At 31.8% G+C, this 21,814-nt stretch overlaps 2 protein-coding genes across 3 annotated transcripts; both read right to left on the bottom strand.

Moving 5' to 3' along the window:
* Positions 1–175: 175 nt before the first annotated feature.
* On the bottom strand, positions 176–2,913 carry LOC102624151 (CBL-interacting protein kinase 2). Of its 2 annotated transcripts, none has more exons than XM_006486145.4 (2): positions 2,749–2,913; positions 176–2,038 (listed from the first exon to the last, which is right to left on the bottom strand). In XM_006486145.4, exon 2 carries the CDS (start codon positions 1,720–1,722, stop codon positions 370–372), a length of 1,353 nt encoding a protein of 450 aa, XP_006486208.1. In that variant the 5' UTR covers positions 1,723–2,038; positions 2,749–2,913; the 3' UTR covers positions 176–369. The 2 variants fall into 2 exon arrangements, with proteins under 2 accessions (XP_006486208.1, XP_006486209.1); XM_006486146.4 differs by having other exon boundaries at positions 176–2,041; positions 2,749–2,901.
* A 2,294-nt stretch (positions 2,914–5,207) lies between these two features.
* On the bottom strand, positions 5,208–8,302 carry LOC102624636 (uroporphyrinogen decarboxylase). The gene is made up of 6 exons (XM_006486147.3): positions 8,116–8,302; positions 7,645–7,766; positions 7,046–7,156; positions 6,650–6,838; positions 5,939–6,064; positions 5,208–5,795 (listed from the first exon to the last, which is right to left on the bottom strand). Exons 1-6 carry the CDS (start codon positions 8,210–8,212, stop codon positions 5,280–5,282), a joined length of 1,161 nt encoding a protein of 386 aa, XP_006486210.1. The 5' UTR covers positions 8,213–8,302; the 3' UTR covers positions 5,208–5,279.
* Positions 8,303–21,814: the final 13,512 nt, after the last annotated feature.

The raw sequence follows: 21,814 nt of genomic DNA, 5'->3' as shown, positions 1-21,814 counted from the left end.
GCATTTCCAATCTTTTCAAATTCTTCCCATTGAAAATTTTGTGCTGGTTAGATACTCCAACTGAAGTAATCTAGGAGAAAATTGACAGCAGCACGTTTCTACTTATCCCACTTCCAGTATACTAAATATTAATATTGCTACTCACTCTAGCAAAGTAGGATACCAAGCATGCTAGTTATGAAGTAAAAAGGTAAATAAGATTTGTTAAAAATTAACAATATGCCACACATTCAACTGTTTGCAGTGGAAGTTGTAGCCTTTGAGCACGTACCCAAAGAAACCAACAAATATCCAACTACAATTGTTTCAAAAATAAAAATTAAGGTACTAGAACAAATAGAAAAATGAAAACTTACAAAGTGAATACAATTATATGGAATGCACTTGCTGCAGTTGTACCTGGTGCTGATCACCTTGCCAAGCCCAAACAATGTCCTTGAGAGCAGGTCTTATTTCTTGTTTCAACATCTTTTGATATTCCAAATTGTCACCAGAAGATTTCGTCAACTCTACCAAATGGATAGATGGATTGAATTCGAATAATTGGACATCAATGGAGAATGTACCCAGTCTACCTTTATCTGATTTCTCGAATTTCAACAATCCTCCATCCTTCTTTGTTAATTTCATCTTGAGATGCCTAGCAATGTCCTCTAGCTTAGATATTATTACCGAAGCAGAGTACTTGGATGTAAATTTTACTTCTTCCTTCTGGTCATGCTCAACAAAGAAACCAGATAAATCAAACCCACTTGAAAGAGATATGATATGAAAGGCATTCAAATTATCAGGTTTGGTCATTGGTCTTGGTGCTTCGGTAGAAGCACTGTTTTCAATTGGACCAAAAGCTGCATCAACATCCACAAGAGACGATTCCTTAATTGCTGTTTTGCTTTTAGCAGATTTTGAGTTCAATCCTTTTCTAAACCAAGGATTTTCCATTATTTTTGCAATGGAAATCCTAGTACTTGGGTTAGGGTCGAGGATTCTTGACAGCAACTTGCGCACATCAGCTGAAAACCAAGTAGGAAACTTATAGTCAGCCTTAGCTATTTTCCTGTACATGGCCATTAGATTTGAGTCATGGAATGGGAGATAACCAGCTAATAAGACATATAAGATCACGCCACAAGACCAGATATCAGCTTTGTCCCCATCATAGCCTCGTCTGGAAATGACTTCAGGAGCTACATAAGCAGGGGTTCCACAAGTTGTGTGAAGTAATCCATCTTGATGCTTACATTTGGCTAGAGCACTCAACCCAAAATCTGTAACCTTTAGCATTCCATTTTCATCCAATAATAAGTTTTCTGGCTTCAAATCACGGTGGTATACACCTCTGCTGTGGCAAAAATCGATAGCACTGATCAATTGTTGAAAATACTTCCTTGCCGTATCTTCCTTAAGCTTTCCCTTTGATACCTTTTTGAAGAGCTCACCACCTTTTGCATATTCCATGACAAAGTAAATCTTCGTTTTGCTGGCCATGACCTCGTAAATCTGCATGACGTTTGGATGTTGAATCAGTCTCATAACAGATATTTCCCGCTTAGTCTGATCAACCAATCCTACTTTCAGAATCTTGTCCTTGTCAATTGCCTTAATGGCCACACTTTGGCCGGTGCCGAGATGCCTGGCATAATAAACCTTAGCAAAGTTTCCTTGGCCTAACAATCTCCCTAACTCATACTTTTGCATCAACACCTTCCCCTTAGTCTCCATGTTTAACTTGAGTCCTAATATACTATATTAGTTATTTCTCTCCTGCGTAAATGATATCCACTATAGTACAATGTGCAGGAATCTGAGGACTTAGAACTCAACCGTCCTCAGAAAGGTTGTGCTTCAGCACAACCGGATTTCTTTTGGAGTTTTTATTGTACATATAGTCCCGGAGCTCATATGTTCTCTGCGTTGAGCATATAGCGCCATCAAAAAGCAGTAGGGATGGCCCAAAACATAGCACCTCAGAGCCCTCTGGGAAGAATTGGTTGGCATCCAAGCACATCTTTCTGCATTCCCTGGTGGTTTGCCTTCACTGCTATATGAAAATGACGAGGAACCAAGCAAGAAAGGGACAATATCAGCCAATGAATACTGAAGCACCAGCAATATCTTAACGGAATCTTAAAGATTTTCATGCTTAAATAAACTATTGTAATCAATATTCACTGAATGCCCAGATCCAAATTTGTGCACTGGCAAGCAGCAATGTGCTGCATTTTTACCCAAATAAACATACCAATTTGCTTCTGCCAGTATGGATGCAAGGCTAAATAACAAATACCGATCCACATAATTAATCTAAAAGAGATTCAGAGAAAGATTAAATCTTAAAAATTTCTAGGACACTAGAACAATGATATTGACACAAACAAACCAGTGACATAATTAAGACATCCAGTTTCCTAAAACTTGTTTCATAACTGTATAACTAATTTGCTTCTAATCCGCATTAATCAGATATTGACATTCACCTGGTGAATCAATAACAAAAACCCAGAAACGAAATTTTGATATTGAACAAGACGCATTGAATCAACAAATTCAACCAAAACTCAAACATGGCAACTTTCAACAGATTAAAACGTAACCAAACCATTGAATCCACATCGAGAATATGATAAATCAATGCATGCATAAATTCGTACGTAAAAATATCAGAACCAACAAGATCAAATTTTGAGAAATATAGAAAATTTAAAATTTTATTTAAAAAGAAAAAAGAGAAAAGGAGAGAAAAGTTACCTCACAAGAGAAGGCAGGAAATGAGAGAGAATTAAGAGAGGAAAGCGACAGAGCGGCTTTTAAGGCAGAGCTAAAAAGGAGACAAAAGTAGAAACAATGGAGATAGAGCGAGAGTTTGTTAAGACATGAACACTTTTGCCTATTAATAGAACCTGTTCTGTCAGCTTTTTATTTTCGAGGTTTCTCTCTGCAATCAGCTTGGGTCAATGGAATTTTTCTGACGTGTCATTTGTTGGGCCGAATTGAGCAGGGGTATTTTGGTCATTTTCGAATAGGGTTCTTGTTGTGTTGTTCGGTGATGTAATAAAATATTGAATATTCGTTTGTGAGCCTACATCCCGCAGCATGTAGTAGGTTCAGTTTGCTGTTCTAAATCACAACAATTTCTTGGTGCGTTCCCTTTGCTAAATAAAACCATAATATTTATTTTTTATATATATATATATATATATATATATATATATATATATTGTGATTATGATTGGTTAATTTTTTTTTTAAATGTTCAAACCTCTATTTTAAAGCTGAGATTCGTTAAAAAATTAAACAATAATTCGATCCACAGTCGAAACTGATTTGGTATTTTATGGGCAAAATTTGTCCTTTTCATCCAATGGTTAGTGACGGTCAAGTTGAGGACTTGTTCGTTGGAAACAAAAATAAGGCACAACCAGAAAATGATGGATTTTGCAACGGGGACTACACTATGATTTTTGTGATTTTCTCTCCTTTTAATTTTCTCTAACTTAACAGTATTTTTTAATATATTACAATTTTACCTAATATATTTACTATCAGAATTTTAGTGGAACTCATTTAGGTTAATTCTATTAAAGCACAATCTAAAATTTTACCTAACATCTTTCGTAATTTAGAAGATATATTTACTCTACCCACAAACTAGTGGGAGAAAAATATATTTCCATCAATTAAATAACTAATTATTATATAATTGGGAGAAGAAGGAGAAGTCTTAACACAAGATTGGCTGATGTTGAGTGTCACATATGTTAAATAAGTTGTGATTATAGTATTTCATAAGTACCACAACCCACAATCTCGACATTGCTATGATTTTATTAATTTTTTGTTGACTTTCTAATCATCTGATGGTGCTTATAACACAAATAAGTACCATAATTGAACCCAATTAAATAAAGCACGAATTTCATGATAAAATGTTCATCCATACATATTCGGATAGGGTGTGGCTATTTACACTCTAAAAATCACTTTGAATATTCCTTTTTTTTTTAATTTTATATTATAAAAATACCCATAGTTTAATTTTTGATGATGTTGTTTGATTAAATAAAATACATTACTCCGGACCCTTTCATTACAAGCCCTAATTTTTATTTTTCTAATTTCTTTGATATGCTTCTTGAAGTCCACATTGCAATCAATTTCAAAGTATCATGCCACTTAAATAAAATTTGGAATGAAAAGTTTGGTTTCGATACATCCATATTAGCCATCTTTACACATAGGCTTCCTAGCTGATGATATTCCTGAAACTACCGAATTTAATAATTTTGTGATCAAATAATATGTTTGAATCAACTTTTACTCCCAATTCTACCACCATAAAAAATCATACTTGTGATATCTCAAGGTTCCAATTTATCCCAAGTTTGTATTTCATTTTTGTAGGTTCAAACATCTTACTATTAAGCATTTGTGTTATTTTACACCCTTATCATCGTCCATTCATTTGGAGCAACTAAACGGAGGTCAATGCCATTGTGTAAGAGTTACGAGGAAGAGCACTAATGAATAAATTCTTGGTATGGAATTTAATTTTCTAATTTGGAGTGATGAACAAATTGACAGTTGTTTTGGCATTTTTCATGAATTTATTGAGCAAAACTTTTTTTTTTTTTTTAAAAAAAAGAAATTTAGCAACTGAGTGTTATGAGTAAGAATATTCAAAATATTTCTTTAGAGTGCAAGTAGTCCCACCCATTTCGATATTCATTCAGGTTGTCGCATATATGTTATGATTACTCTAGTGATTCAACTATTATTACCATGAATGACATATTACGTATTCATTCATCAAAACTATCATTGTATTATTTGTATGTGATGGATAGATGAGCTCAAGGTCATCAATATATCATCAATGTTGGTGCAAGATTGTTGAACCGTAAGATAATGTGGAGCACATAACTACACGTCCCTATGTTATGCATGGATGAGTAAAATATAAGTATTGCTAACATCAATGGCAATCATGTACGAATTTGCTGAAACATAATATCGCACAACTGGAAAGCAATTAGGGCACAGACGTACATTTTCTTCACGAGCAATATGATATTATTAACTTCATTCTGTATGCACATCATCTCCACTATATGAAACAAAATTTTCATTATACTTCATAAATATAATGCTGCTGCTACTAGTTTTGGTTTTGTTTTAAAAAGAATGGAAAGAGATACGATGCAATCAAGTTAAAGAATCAAGGGCAGCGATACATTAGAAAAACTCAATAAGTAGAAATACAATTAACTTGACAGATGTTTCTAGTATCTAATTGCTTTAGCAACTTCGAAGAAATGAGCAACATTTTCCTCAGGTGTACCTACTTTAATGCCGTGACCAAGATTTAAAATATGTTTCCATCTACCTGCTTTCCTCACGGTATCATTTATCCGGTTGGTGATGAAGTCCTTGGAACCGAAAAGGGCACCAGGATCGACATTTCCTTGAACTGCAACGTCGGGCCCAAGTCGCCGTCTACCTTCAGCCATGTCAACTGTCCAGTCCAAGCTAACAACATCCACACCTGTCAAAGCTAGCCTCTCAAGCAAGCCACCAGATCCACTGGCATAAAGGATTAATGAGAGATCAGGATGTGTTTGTTTCACAGTGTCTACAATTTGCTTCAAGTAAGGCAGACTAAACTCTTCAAAATCAACAGGACTGAGCTCCGTGGCCCATGAATCGAAGATTTGAACTGCTTGAGCTCCATTGTCAGCTTGGTATTGTACATACTTTGCCATAGAGGTTGTAAATTTCCGAAGCAATGCATGGAGGACCTGCAGAGGAAAAAGGTTACGGGAAATTCTGATTTTACTGCAAGGTCTGAAACATCAGTAAGTGAATGTACTGTACCAGAACTAACATGCTATTGCACTGTATCTTGTTAAGTTCCAAGTAAATAAGAGAGTGAAGAAATCACCTTGGGTTGAGAGAAAGCTAGTCGCTTTATTTTGCTGAAGTGCTTCGATGAACCACCCTCAACCACATATGACGCCAGGGTGAAAGGAGCCCCAACAAAACCCAGAACTGCTGCTTCATTGTTTACCTGACAAACAAAATGAACCAGTTACTTCATCAAAGCTTAAAATTGGATAAATTTAGCATTAAGACATTTTCCTTCCATAGGAAAAACAAAAAAAAAATGCGGATGCGGACAAATTTACTTGCATAGCATCTATGTTTATCGGAGATGTGATAATGCCACGCCAGCAGAAATCACCATGTCAGTAGAAACTTAAGATATATGAAAGTGACTAGTACTGCCATGTTCGCAAACACTGTCAATTATTACTGATGGAAAAAACTAAATTGAGACCAAAGTGAACTTTGGAGAAACAACATGTTAACTAAACAAATGAAAAGACTGTTAACCAAAACAAATGGAAAAACTAAACCTTCTAGCTGACACTTTGCATCTGCTTACTGCTATGGCACTAGCAGTTAAAACTAAAGATCATTGAAGATAAGCAATACCTTAACTTCTCATGTATGACAAAAGCTTAAAGGCTATGGTCATAAAGAAAGAATTGACCAAAATGAGCACAAGCTAATGCACAAAAATAAATATTGATGAAGTGAACATGCAAAGACATTTAGACCAAAAACTCAAAGGACATTTAGACAGTCAGACCTCTTCTCGCAAGATTGTCAATGCTTTCCCAACATATGGAACTGACTCCTCAGGATCAAATTCTCTCACTTGGTCAACTTCTGCATCTGTGTTTATAGGATCAAATATGACAGGACCCTTACCCTTGATAATGTCAAAAGGTATATTCATCCCAGAAAGAGGAGTTAAAATGTCTGAGAATAAAATGACCTGTCAAAACAATTAATAGGAAATGATTCAAGAAGGGATAATAGGCAATCCAAGTTTACAATTAATAGGAAAAGATGTCAGAAGAGATAACAGGTTAAATTTTTGGCAGTACCAAACTGTGCAAAGAGTAGTGCTTCAATAGGTAATATTTCAAAATCTGAAATGACACAGACAACAAGTTATACAAGTGGTAGAGAATCCACATACACCATCTGGCTTAAAAACATGCCACGGCTGAAGAGAAATTTCCACAACAAGATCAACATTTTCTGATCTTTCACGAAATGAAGGATACTTCTCGCAGATGATTTGATAACTCTGTCATAAAGAAGGAAAAGGAGAAAGAAAGAAAATACAAAATACATGAGATCCACGTCGCATGGAGTACAAATTCAGAAAAAAAAAGAAATAGCATGTTAAAAATCGAAGCAGACATAAAGCTGATCGAGGAAACAAAACAATAAAACTGAGACATTTAGGATATAAAAGTAGATACAACAGCAATTGCAAATATCTGATTTCAACCAACAAGGATCACAGAGCACCTAATATGAAAGAAAGAGCCAAAATTTCTATTCTCCTAGTTCCACTTCCACACAGGGATACCATACTCATCCAGCAACAGAGGGAATGCCTTTTTAGATTACTTTACTAAATGTTAAAATCGAGAGGAAAAAAGAAAAAGCCAATAAACGTAAGTTTCAAAGCAGGGTTGAGAAAACACTCAACAAGAACCTGGAAGTTCAAGGGTAAAAATTCTGTTACAACAAATTGGCGGATTCCAAGAATTCAAAGTATAAACCTGCCTTCATGTACCTCCCTGCTTGCCTCATAAGCCAAACTGGAGGTCTTTCAACATCTTCTCCTCGAACAGCTTTCAGCAACATGGGTTCGGCAACAGAAACATTTTTCGGTTCCGCTACAGTCCCTGGGTCGCTAATTTCAGTCATTACAAGTTTAAAAACATAATTAATCTACACTAAGAAACACAAGCCCAATTCAAAAACATAATCCCACAATGAGATTCACATTTATCAATGACAAAGATTTTCCGTATCGTTCACTTCCAACGATTTCATTTTCCACCGATAGAAAAATCAGGAAAATTCAAACTTTTGGTTCAGACCAATTCAATTAAGCTAAACAAAAACAACCCATTTCCCAAATTTTACAAACTCAAACTTCCCACTAAGTTTCCCGCGTTTTCTCGGCAACCAGACAGATAACTTATAAATAAATAAAAATATTGTAGATTGAAAGAAGGGAAAAACAATTACCTCCGACGGCGCAGCGGACATATCGGGAGTTTGAATTGGAGTGAGAAGAGGAATACAGTGGAAAATTTGAAATAGCCGAAATTGAAGAGCAGGACATTGTGTTGGGCCTTTGATTCGATCTTAGAAACTTTCTTCTTACTTATTCGCTCATTATTTTTACGAACAATGTCACTGTTCCTCCTGGAAGAAGATCAGATAGATAAGGAAAAATGTAATCTTGATTTTGTGCTGGCTCTGTCGTTTTGCACATGTCAGCATCGTTTTGACTTTTTGACTTTGCGAAATGCAGTAATACTTTGATCAAATTTTATATGGACAATTTACATCAACATCTAATATTTGATGACTCGTTAATATTAGTAGAACTTCGATACTTGGGTTTTACAATCCGGAAATTTTCCAAATAGCAATTTTCAAAAACTCATTATCAAAAGCCAAAAAATAAAATTTCTTAAAATAGTAACTTCGCACGCTTGTTAAAAATTAATTACCATTAACATAAGATTATTGTCCGAAGAGTTTGACTATTGGCACACTTTAATTGATCTTATAAAATACCTATTATATTGTAATTACATTTAAGAATAAATATAAAAAGAATTAACTATTTATATTTTTCTCTCTCCCCTTTTTCTCTTCTTAGTCTCACCTCTACAATTGGTTTGCACAATCTTAAAACAACAATCCCTTTATATATATATATATGAATTATTTTTAATTTTTGGGATGCTAAAGTTTTTTTTTTGTTTGTAGAGAGAGAAAGTTTGAGAAGATTAGAGATATCAAAACTACAGATTTTTTTTTTTTTTGGAATAAAAGAGATTATTAAAAAAAAGGTAAAAGGAGTATTTTATATTAAACAAAGCAAGGAAGCTACGACATATTAAGCATATCTGCAGAAGCTTCTTTTAGCTAGTCCAGGCATTCAAGAAGGGAAATTACAAGCTTGGCTGAGTACTCTAGGCATATGCTTAATAATAACTTCTTTTTTTTTTTTTTCAGTTGAAGTTGTTAAACTCATCTACAATCCAACATCTTTACCCTCTTTGACTCTTTCTAAAATCGATTTTAATTCTACAAATTCCACATTACTAGTACAAAATTTCCTGTAAACTAATGCCGCCATAAATTTAAACTCTCCTTGATCAGTGACTACAACTCCAATTTCCATTAAACCTTCTGTTCCATTTACGGCAGCATCTATACTTAGGCTTGGGCTAATTTTCTTTTGAGGGAAACCATTGAATTTTAAGTGGGAGAAAATGATTGTAAATTGAAAGATTTTTAAGTGCAAAGAGGGGTTCTTTTTTTTAAAAAGAGTATTTTTTATAATAACTGAAGTATAATTGAAGTAGGGGTTTTAATAGGATCTTGAAGGGGTGCCAATAATCTAACTCTTGTCCAAATCGCCCAAATCACCTAAATTCTATCATTGCCCATCATCATCCGTCATCTCATAAACTTCTTTACACAACCCCATCATCACAATCTCACCATCTTAGTCCTTATTATCACAGCCTCCATCATCAAAACGTTATGCATTGTTGACAATGTGACGATTGACTTTGACTCAAAGGTACAACCCTCTTACATTATTCACAATAATTTTTAATTGATTGGTGGGTTATTATTGATAGAAAAGTACATTAGGATATGTATTGGCATGAACAATTCAAAAGTTTCTTAAGATTAATGTTTGCAAAATATGACACATTAGGTGTTTGTTATAATGTCTAATAATTTTTTTCAATTATCTCAATAAATTTGTTGAGGTAATTTCTAGTTGTACACTCTTTAAGCAAAAGTACTTATTAATATGAATTTTACACTTATTCATAAATTTTTGTTTTTTTTAATGTTGGTTGTCGGTGGTGTGCGGGAGATGGGTACCATCGTCCGCCTAAGTTGCGGGCGATGCTGCCATCACTTGCCCATTTTCTCACACTGGCCCAAATGATTTTTTTTTTTGTTTGTCTTGCATAAACAAGTAGTACAAGAAGTTGCCAAATATCAAATGTGGTTTCGTACTGGTGATGAGTTGTTACATTTCTCGATTTGAGAATGGTGCCTTACAATAGGACTTAAATAGACTGTAGTTGGTGAGTACGTGATGTTTATTTTGACGACAATGATGAATTTTAGTTTAAGACTTAGGTACAAGGTTTGAATCTTTTGATTTCACTAAAATCAATGATAATGAAGTATTGAGAATTAGCTTGTTCTACTTTGCAGAAAAAGTTTTGTGTATGAGACCCAATGGGAGGTCAATTCATAAATTTATATTGTATGTCGTCGCAGATTCGGAATATTTTAACAATGTTTCTTAGGGAATATATTTGTGGAATATTGTTTTTGATCGAATAAATACTTCATTGAATGGGAAAACTGAAAAATTTAAGAAAAATACCAATAAGAAACACATCCAGGAGACTTATAATTTCTATGGCTTTTGTTATGGCGTGTAGGTGCATAAAATATAATTACAAGTATTTATACATAAATATAATATAGTGTTTTATGTTTTTTTTTCATGTAAGCCTATATTCTTTAAGCAATTAGAGGAATCACATTAAAGTATATCACCCTAATAAAAGTGAATCGTCCTTGAATCCATAAATGGACAGTCTCAAACTATTAGAAAAATTTAGAGCACCTATTGTAAGTGTAGACAAAGCATGTATATTGGCTATAATTATGCAACCTTAATTTTTTCAGCTGCTCTCACATATAAAGTCGAAGCAGTTTTGAAAAAGACTGGTAAAAAGAACAAAGAACCATATTACCAATCTATAAAGAGATATTGCACTACGATTTCGACTTGGGTATGAGACGAGAAGATTTTACAATATAAATTGACTACTTGCAATGTATTTTGTTAAACTGAAAACTATAAATTACTTTGTTGAGTTTAAGTAATTTTTAGAAAAGGAAAAAGGTAATCACATTACATTGCCTTCAGATGACCACCATCAATCACCTGTAAATGACTTTAGGCTACATGACCCATCCAAAAGTTTTTACGAACCAGAGGACTTGGATATCCTCGAGGTTAGATTTGTTTAGTACTTTACATTCAATCTAGAGTCATAAATAATTGAGAAATTTTCCATTAGAGTTAATTTCTTTTTCTTCAAGGTCGAAGAATCGATATGATTACGTTATCTATAAATAGAACAAGCTTGAGGTTGATGTTGCTAAAATCAAGATGGAAATGGTTAAAGATCGAAAGATGTTTGAAGAGGTCAAGACCAGATTTGATGAGATAAAACATGCAAAATGATGGTCTAATTATTACTTGAATTACAACCTCCAACTATAAATGTATATGAAGCTACCTAATTTGATGACATAACTGAAACCTCTAATTGTAGCTGGTTAATGACAGTTAGTACTGGGGGTTGACGTCTGCTACGTGACCTAGAGGTAGTGGGTTGACTTTGATGTAGATCATCATCTTCCCAAAGCTGAGGCATTACTTATATATCATCTAATACACGATTGTAATTTATGTCATCACAATCATGAAATGGAGAGTAGCTTTCTATAATTGGAAGCCTTTGTTCTTCAGTATTGGGGAAGTAGTCATTACCATAATTTGGTGTTGATTCATAGCCAATTGTGTACTCAAAGGCTGACGATTGGATTGACAGCATCAAAGGAGCTTTGATTGTAACTTTAGGCAATACAGTTGCAAAAATAAGAGTCTAACCATAATTTATTGGATTAGAGTTTATACGTATAATAACATGTACTATTTCATCATTTAGTATGTCCATAGGTAAATAAACAATGGGTTGTATATGACAATTTATACCCCAAACTGTTTTCATTATTAAAGAATATTTGTCTAAACTTAACTTTAGCCTAGATATACCGTAGCAATAAATTGTTCAAAAGTTGCATCATTTTAAAGTAAAAATGTTTTAACGTTTCCATTCTTGCATTCTTTACGACTATTAGCATAAGTTTCCCATGGTTTATCATAACACATTTTAAGCATAATTGTTGCTTCCATTAAGCCTAAAGCAAATTAAGATAAAAATAATTAGAATGCTGAAACAACAATTTTATTTCTTTAAAAATATAATTAACTACAAACAATTAACATTAAAAATATAATTACATAAGGTGCCTCACATTTGGACGATAGATGTCATCATCGGATTGATGGAGACTATCGCCTGCCATCACCTGTGAGTAAGTGTGGGACAATGGCATCCTTTACTCGCACTTCGCCTGTAAGAAGTGCGGGTGATGGTTGTATCGCCCTTGGGGGGTTATTCAGATTTCTGGCAATGCTAGCTATTGCCCGGGATCTAGATTTCATTTACAATATCATAGAAGCACAAAATTTACCACATTTTTCCTAATTTTTGGATTCACACAAGCAAATATCTATGCACATTGTAATAAAAATTAACAAAGATACTTGTTTCTAAAAATATTTACAAAGCCAATATATAAAATTCACTTAATCTTACAATATAAATTTTTAAAACACTATTCTTAATTCTTTCTTCAGTTTTTTTTTGTTGATTGATTTTGTCTTCAGTGTTAGGTAACAATTGTTGTTTGATGCATATAAAATGGGAGTAGTTTTTTGTTTAGTTGTTGGAGGGAGTTTGAGAAGTGAAATGGGAGGAGTTTTGTGTAGTTTGTGTTTAGTTGTTGAGGTGAAATGGTTTGTGTTTAGTTGTTGACGTGAAATGAGAGAGTAGCTTTGGGAAAGGGTAATTTGGTTTAGATCAAGTGTATGTGATTAATATTGAAAAATCTTTATTCTATGGCTAGTTGTGATAATGAGTTTTTGAAAGTGGCTATATGAAAAAAATTTCTCGTCTACAATCTCAATGACCTTACTTTATATACTCTATGTATATTTCAGTTTGATTCTGTTCACACGTGCATTGCAATAAGTACCAATAAGACAACAATTCTCTTCATGCGAATCTGTATACGACTTATAGGTTATGTACTAAAACATCATACGCCACATCATACAACATTCACTCTCGAGTAAAATCTTAATGATCATCAATGATCTAAAAAACTATATATGAAATACCGATGTTATTAAAGTATTTTGTACGATTTGGTTATAATTTGTTTTTATGTCCTACAATTCTTACTTTAAAATAAAAATTGTACGACTATCAGTAATCTTATAAACATCCTACATGTAAGTTATTTTAAGTTTTAATATACAATATGTCAATTACATTTTTTTCAAATTTTGCACAACTCATTATACAACGTTTTATTAAGAAATGATGGAATGATATGGAATATTAATAAACAACGTTTTACTTTGTCCATAGCTCAAGGCATGCAGCCATTTAATAACCCATCTATAAAATAGATGATGACTTGAGATATATATTCAAACTTGCTTCCGTTTTGCCTACAAACTCAAGAACCTATTGAAAATGCATGTTTACATATTAGTTGAATAAAATACGTGTTAAAACACTTACAAGAAATGCTGGTTCATGACAACTTTTCTTTTCCAATATGATTATTGGTCATCTCAAGTGTCCAATTATTGGTAGGAGATTTATTATGTTCAAAGCTAGAGCTGCAACATCTGAGTGGGTGAATGAAAATATTTGATTTTCTTGTCTATTTGATTGTGTTAGACATCTTTTGAACGTTTCTTTGAACACCATTTTCTTTGGTTTTTAGTCAGGTATGTAGTATCGAGTGTATGAAAATACATTAATGTGGTACTTCCTAATATATGTGGAATTGAGTTATTTTTCTTAGATTTAAAGACAATCTTTCCTTGGATTAATTCTATTTGTAGCTTGCTCTCTAATGACACTAATGGTTTCATGTGTTATTGTTATGATATTGTCTTTTAACCATTGGTCTATTTCATGTTCTTGCTTATTCTTTCAATGTTTATCAAGAAATAAGGCTTGCTAAATGATGTAATTAATTTATTATTTCTAGTACAAATCTATTATTTTGCAACTAATCCTCATGGAAACATGGCGTACGCGTGGTCTACATGTCAAGGATTTGTCAAATTGACTTCGTTTGTGATAGATAAAAGTTTAAGCATGACAATGTTCTTCTAAAAAAAGCAATTAAACATTAATTAAATAGGTTTACAAAGTCGCAGTTCTAATTTGTATTCACACAATCAGAGATTCAGATATGAGCATTGTCTTGTTTACCTGACAAACTACATAAAGTTAATATAAACTGACAAGAGCATAAACATGAAGACAACAATTTCATTATTTGTAAAACCAAATTTCTCTTGACAACAATTTTATTTGTTGGAAGATGCAGTCGTTTCCTTCTTATAAATCTATCTTTGGAAATATGACCAATATCTTCCACTTTTCTAGTTGGTAGTTCCAACTCGATTGATTTGGTTCTTTGGGTCGACATTGTACATAATGCTATTGTAAACTTTACAAATAATCAGATTAGATTTAAGGATGCCATACATACTAGACAAGATGTTTAGGTATGAAGAAAACAGAGTTATTTATGAAACTTAGGAGATATAATGGTTGGATAATAAAAAGTGATAAATGCTTTTGTCCCATCTTCTGCAACAAAAGGTTTTAAAAAAAATCAAGTGAAAAATACTAATTAAATACAACTGAAAACATAGGTATTTATCTACTTATACTCCATTCTTGAAAATTATATACATATATATTTTTGGGTTGCGTATAGATTAAGATATCTTTAAAAGAGAAAAATGAGATCAATACTAGAGTTTTCCTCATTCACATCATTTCACTTTCTCACTCAACAAAAATCACACTAAAACTTTCTCTTGAAATCACTCACGAACCACCAATGTGTTGAGATTTTGGTTTACAACTAGAGGCATTATTCATCCAACTAACAAGATATTTTGAACTTCCACATTTATTTTATGCATTTTATTGCATCTCATTCACATTATATTGTTTTTAAGGCTTTATTTATTTTATACTGAACAATAAAACAACATACATTTTCATCATATTTACATCATATAACAACATGCAACAAATTTTCTAACTATATTTATTGAAATCTCATTTTATTCTCAAAATTTTGAAAGAAAAAGATTTTATACTGCACCCATTTTACTCAATTACAGACATGTATATATGAATTTACTCAACTTCAATCATATAAGTGGGTACAATGTTCTAGTTGTTATGATAGCTTAGCATCACAATAATGCATTCCATATATTATTTTCATTAGATATGGTAAATTAGACTAGATTAACTTAATTTGAAAAAGCAATACATCTTTTGCCTATTTATGTGATTGTTTTCTTGTAAATGGGTTGAATGTTCCAACAAGCTATTATATGCCTTATGTGATTTGCTTTTTTGCATTTATTATAATAATTATGTGTTGTATTATTATAGAAAATGATTTTAGTACATGTGTTTATTATGTTTCGTGGTGAATGGATTGAGTAAAACCACCATTATAGATTTAGTGATATAGAAGCAAGAGGAATTATAGTGTCACGTTATACAATGTACGTACAATTGATGGAAAGAATATCTTAGGTTATGCCAATTTCTCTTTCTAAATTTGATGTCAAAATGGAGTTCACGCTTAAAGCATACGATCTAATGTAGCATGTTCTAGTTATGACAAATGATGATGTAGATTGTTTTAAAAAAAAAAAACAAGTACTAGAGTTGAGTTAAAGATCCCTATTTTCATTACCTATAAGCAAAAATAGAAATTGGCGACACCTATTAATGTTTATGACTTACCTTAGCTTTAGGCCACATGGTTATCCACAAGAATCTACAGAGCCATATGTTGGAGGTGAAGTTTTAAGCCTAAATAACTTTGTTATTAGATATCAATTACTGTCTAAAATTGTTATTGATATGCAGCCTAATGATAGGAATAAGCTGAATTTGGAAAATGTGAACATTAATTTGTTTAGATGATGATTTCATTAGGACAATAATAGCTACTGATCTACACGATCTGAACATATATTTCAAACTCGTAGGGTGTGTTTGGTGTTATTTTTGAATGGTATTTTTGTTTTTTGTTTTATAGTATAGAAATGACTAATGTTTAGTGAAAATAAAAACATGTGTTGGTAGCTTGTTTTCACAGTATCTAAAAATAAAAAAATGAAAATATATTTGATTGTTTGTTTAAAAGTATGAATAAAATGTAAGAGAATAAGAGAATTGTTTAATATTTATTTTAAAAATATGTATTATTGTTGTGAGTTATTGACTTGATGATAAGATTATATTTTTAAAAAGTGGTCTTTTATTGTTATAGGTATTATTTTTGGCTGAATATACTAAAATAACACAATAATAATATAATATACATTATATATTATTTTTATGTTTTTATATCATTAAATGTTTATTAAATTAGTATATTATGATGTATCATTTATACTTACATTATAGTCATTTAAATAATTTACAAAATATATAAATACATGCATAAGCTATAATTTTAAGAAACATTTATTTATTTCATTTTGTGCATAAATTGTAAACCAATACGATTGCTACTCGAATATTTATCAAATCATTTATAAAAGGAAAATGATAAGTGAACACAATGACGACAGAGAAAAGATAGAAATGACAACCACTTGCTGCCGTTTTATTCACTTATCATTTCATCTTCATGGGCCCACAATTACTTTTAAAAAAGTAAATATTAATAAAAAACAAAAGAGAAGCTCGAGAAGGATATCAAAACAAACATTATCTCTTCTCAACCTTTTCTACCTTATCTTTAATTATCTTTCACAAAATCAGTTTTGCGATTTTTTTATATCTTCTCTACCATCACAGAACTGGCTAACCAACCTTATCTCTTCTCTACCGTGACTTCGCCAACTAACCTTGCAGATTTTCCTTTGCCGTCGATGCAGCACAGAGCCAACAAATCTACGAATTTTGCAGACTTTCTTTTGCAAATTTCTTTTGTCGTCACCTCTCACTCATACACTCTCTCCCTCTCACTTTCCTTCCATAAAGGAATTGTTTTTGTTCGTTAATTTGTTTGATTTTGTTTAATATTGTATTTAATTAAATTTGATTAAAACTCAAATTAAATTGTGTTTAATATTAAATTCCAATTAACCTTACAGATTTAATTTTGTTTAATATTTGTTTGATTTTGTTTAATATTCGTAGTTAATTGAATTTAATATTCTTTTACCGTTTTTGCTTACTGTTGTGTTTATTTGGATGGGAATAGTGCTAGGATTACAATCAAATTCTTAGATATAACTTTTGAACCTTAAATAGATTTATAGATACAACAAGATTAAGCTGTAGTTCCCGATTTTGGCACATTAAGGTCTTAATTGCTAATATTTATCCCACTTGTAGGATTAAGACATAGTTCATGATCCTGTATTTCGAGTGGATACTATATATTGTAGTGTTTCAAGACTGTTACATTTTTGTGCTGATGCAATACTTTATGATTAGGAATGCAAATATCAATTTGCGCTTATGATATCAATTTGATGTACTAGATTGTGAAAAAATCAATTAACATGTCTATTTTGGGTTGTTGTGTATTATTTGATTTGAATTTTTTTCAATATAGAAACAAAATGCCTACTCAAACTTATTATGTTGTTTTCAAAGGACGAAAGTAAGACATATATGATTCCTAGCCTGAATACCAGAAGCAGGTAAATGGATTCAAAGGTAATGCTTATCAATGAGTACAAGGGCATGTCTGAAAAATTGCCAAAGACATCTAATATGGTAGAAACTACAAAATGTATCGTGGAAACATGCGAAAAGTGGGGTGCAAACTAAAGTGCCTACATGTGACAAAGATATACAATTTGATATAGCCATAAATGATTGTAGTATTTTGCTTATTTTATCCATTGTATGTTGTATTTTAGGAATAATGATTGCAATATATATTTTGCATAAATGAAGAGATTGTACCATTTGTTATGCTGAATTGCGATATGTAAATAAAATTATTATGAGAAATTATCATTTGTATACCCTTAGTTTACTTCATTATAAAAAATACTACAACACTTTGAGGGTGTATCAATCGTCCACCCTAAATTGACAAAATGTATCAGCTAACCACCAAATCATTAGTTGCCGTTTAAGTATGATGACGTTAGAAGGGTAATTTGGTCTTTTTATATAATACAAGTGATAAAAAGAGAATTTAAGGGTATACAAGTGATAATTTTTAAGGGTAAAATCATTAATTCACTGTAACTCTGTTAACTTTCAAACGACAACTAACGGTTTGGTGGTCGGCTGATCCATTTTGTCAACTAAGGATGGACGATTGATACACCCTCAAGGTATTGTAGTATTTATTATAACAAAGCAAATATAGGGTATATGAATGATAATTTCCCAATTATTATTATTTCTATTGTCATTTGTGTTGTGTGTTATTTAAATTGCAACTATATTTATAACCACTGAGGTTCAAAGATTTACATTTTTGTAACCAGTTATAGATAGATATTTAATAGATTCAGTAGTACAACAAATTGCATTTCCCACATCAGCTAATTTGTAATAAAAACCACTTGTGGGGCAACGTCGCTTTCATGGAAAAATAAAAGCATCACGTATACATACATATATATAGTCTGAATAGGTAAAAAGTAGTAGTTGCTTGGCAAGTGATTTTTGTTTTTGGATTTCAACAAACCTCATTATGTTTGCAATTGGTCAGATATGTAACACATCAGGGCCATGAGCACTATAATCCATTAATTCATCATTAATCAATCATTAGAATTTAAAAAATTTAAAGTCAAATCTAGCCTCTATTTGCATATCTATTGCCACTGGTTTTGTTTCACTTTTTTTTTCTGCTATTGAATAAATCCATATATAACTTCTCTCCATTATTCCTTATGACCGCTTTTTTTTATGTTATTGAAATCGAGCAAATGCAGAGCTAGAAATGTAGGTGTCAGTTATGTGATAAACAACTAAAAGAGATGCAGATAGAGTTCTGACCTTCCACTTTAATCATTATGTTAAAACCATTATCCAATAGCAGAAAATAAATTTTTACTTATTCACGTATGTGCACTATTATATATTCATTTTTTAAAACTTATTGTGGGCCCATAACGGACGAGAGAGAGAGGACAGGAAACAGCAGCATGTGTTGTCGTTTCTATCTTCTCTCTGTCGCGGTGTTGTCTAAATAGCATAACTCTTTATTTTTTTAAATATAATTGTTATAGTGTTATTGAACAAATGTGGTTGGGCCCATTTAATTTATTATACTAATGCATTAGTCAAACTAATGGGTCCCTCAGTGAACAAATAGAGAACACATTTAGAAATACCAATATGGCCTTCTTTGCTTTTCTTTGCAAATAATGAAGAACGAGAATTATTTGTTTCCTATTACTGGCCCATTTTTTGAAAAAATAGCTAACAAAACAAGTTTTTTGTGTTTCCTTTTTTTGAAAAAGTAAAAATATCAAACTAAAAACGTTACCAACCATAATTGCCATCTTGAAAGAAGAGCATTCCCTTACATATTGATTAAACTAGTTTATGTTGTCCTTAGTCCTTTCCAAGTAATACATTACCATTTATATGTATAACATAGAAAGCTTAACTATTTTCATATCATCATCTGAATCAATGTTATTGAACATGGTTGCACAATTTCCATATAAGATTACATAAATGATTTTATAACCATTGTAAATTTTCTAGTATCAGACTCGTATGTTATATTGCAATTGCAATGCAATTACTAAAGCAAACTTCTTCATTGAGAATCAAAAATTTGTTTTTTCAATCCTAAAGCACAATGCCTTATGGTTTAATATCACTCCACTAAATAATATCCAGTAAAAAAAGGTAGAAAACTTTAACCTTTTGACATTACAAAAAAAAAAAAAGCTGATGCAAGAATGCTTGAAAACACCCTTTTACACCTCAAATTATTTTTTTTTGATGTCTTGAATTGCATCTAGTGATGACCAATTAAAAATCTTAGTTTTATTTGATGTCTTCAATTGCATCTAGTGATAATCAATTAAAATCTTAGTTCTGTTTGATGTCTTCAATTGCTTCTAATGATGATTGCTTAAAACTTAATTTTGTTTGATGTCTTCAATTGCATCTAGTGATGATTATCAGAAATCTTTTCTTTGAAACAATCAGACTCCTTGAATTTTGGTTCCATCTACTAAAACACAAAGATAATTTAAATATATGAGACATACGACTAAAAATTTGCATAATAATATATACCAAACTGGTCAAACAAATTATATGATCTACCAGCTCAAGTATTCATTATACGACTACAATCGAGTAATTTGGTTGTAGTGACCTTTAAATAAAGTATAAATAATTCTTTGTATGTAAGCATATGTGATCAATTATATTAAAAAAAAGGAAATTATCATTCTTATACCTTTAGATGTTATGTTATAAAAAATACTACAACACTTTGAGGGTGTATTAATCGTCCACCATAAGTTGACAAAATGTATTTGCCGTTCACCAAAACGTTACTTGCTGTTTAAATAGGATAACGCCAGAGGGGTAATTTGATCTTTTCATATGATACACGTGATAATAAAAGAATTTAAGGGTATACAAATGACAATAAAAGAATTTAAGGGTATACAAGTGATAATAAAAAAATTTAAAGGTATACAAGTGATAATAAAAGAATTTAAGGGTATACAAGTGATAATAAAAGAATTTAAGGGTATACAAGTGATATTTTTCAAGGGTAAAATCGTCAATTTGCTATAATTCCATTAACTTTCAAACGGCAGCTAACAGTTTGATGGTCGGTAGATAACTTTTGTCAATTTAGGGTGAACGATTGATACACCTTCAAAGTGTTATAATATTTTTGATAACAATGCATTTATAAGGTATACGGATGATAATATCCCTTAAAAAAAATACTTCAAATCCATCATTAATTTCAGGTTATATTTTTTCCACAAAAAATGCACAATGTGCAGGTCTACCAACAATTGCAGTTTATGCTTTTTCTACCAACACAACATGCTAGTCGAGTATATTATTAATTAAATGACTAGATTGAGGTAATTAGGTAGAATATCTAGTATTGTATCTGTCAAATTGGGCAGAATGTCCACATGCTATGTGTCAGACCTATAGCCATAGAAGTGTGAACAAAAGAACTAAACCATATGATAAACAGTATATTTTCACCAAGGTCTTACAATTTAACTACATTCCTACATAACACTTGTAAAACATATATTAGAATTTGGCACAAAAAATCCAAATATATGTCTACACAACATCATCTAAGATTTACAGGACATTATCATGCTGCTCATAGTCTATCCACTGCACCTCCCATTTTATAAAGGCACCAGAAAAGCAAGCCCAATGGGTAACTATAAAGCTATTGATTTTTTCTTTTCTTTACCATAAAAGATCATTTCAATTTAAAAGCACTTCAAGAACACCAAAGATCAAGTGCTTAGTTAAGTAATTTTCAATATATGAAAACTATATAGCATCCCAAAGTAGTTTTCACAAGCTATGCCATTCATCAAGTTCCAATAACAGCTTATAATTTAAATTGTTTCAGTTCAAGATCTCCTCACTATCGAGCTGAAACCATCCCGGCATTATTCACTTTTTTACCTAATAGCGCCCTGCCCTCCTTACTTTCCGAACCATACACTAGTTAGCATATTGATTCTCAT

Source organism: Citrus sinensis, chromosome 4 (assembly GCF_022201045.2).
Source record: "Citrus sinensis cultivar Valencia sweet orange chromosome 4, DVS_A1.0, whole genome shotgun sequence".
Taxonomy (NCBI): domain Eukaryota; kingdom Viridiplantae; phylum Streptophyta; class Magnoliopsida; order Sapindales; family Rutaceae; genus Citrus; species Citrus sinensis.
This window is presented reverse-complemented; position numbering and strand designations above follow the sequence as displayed.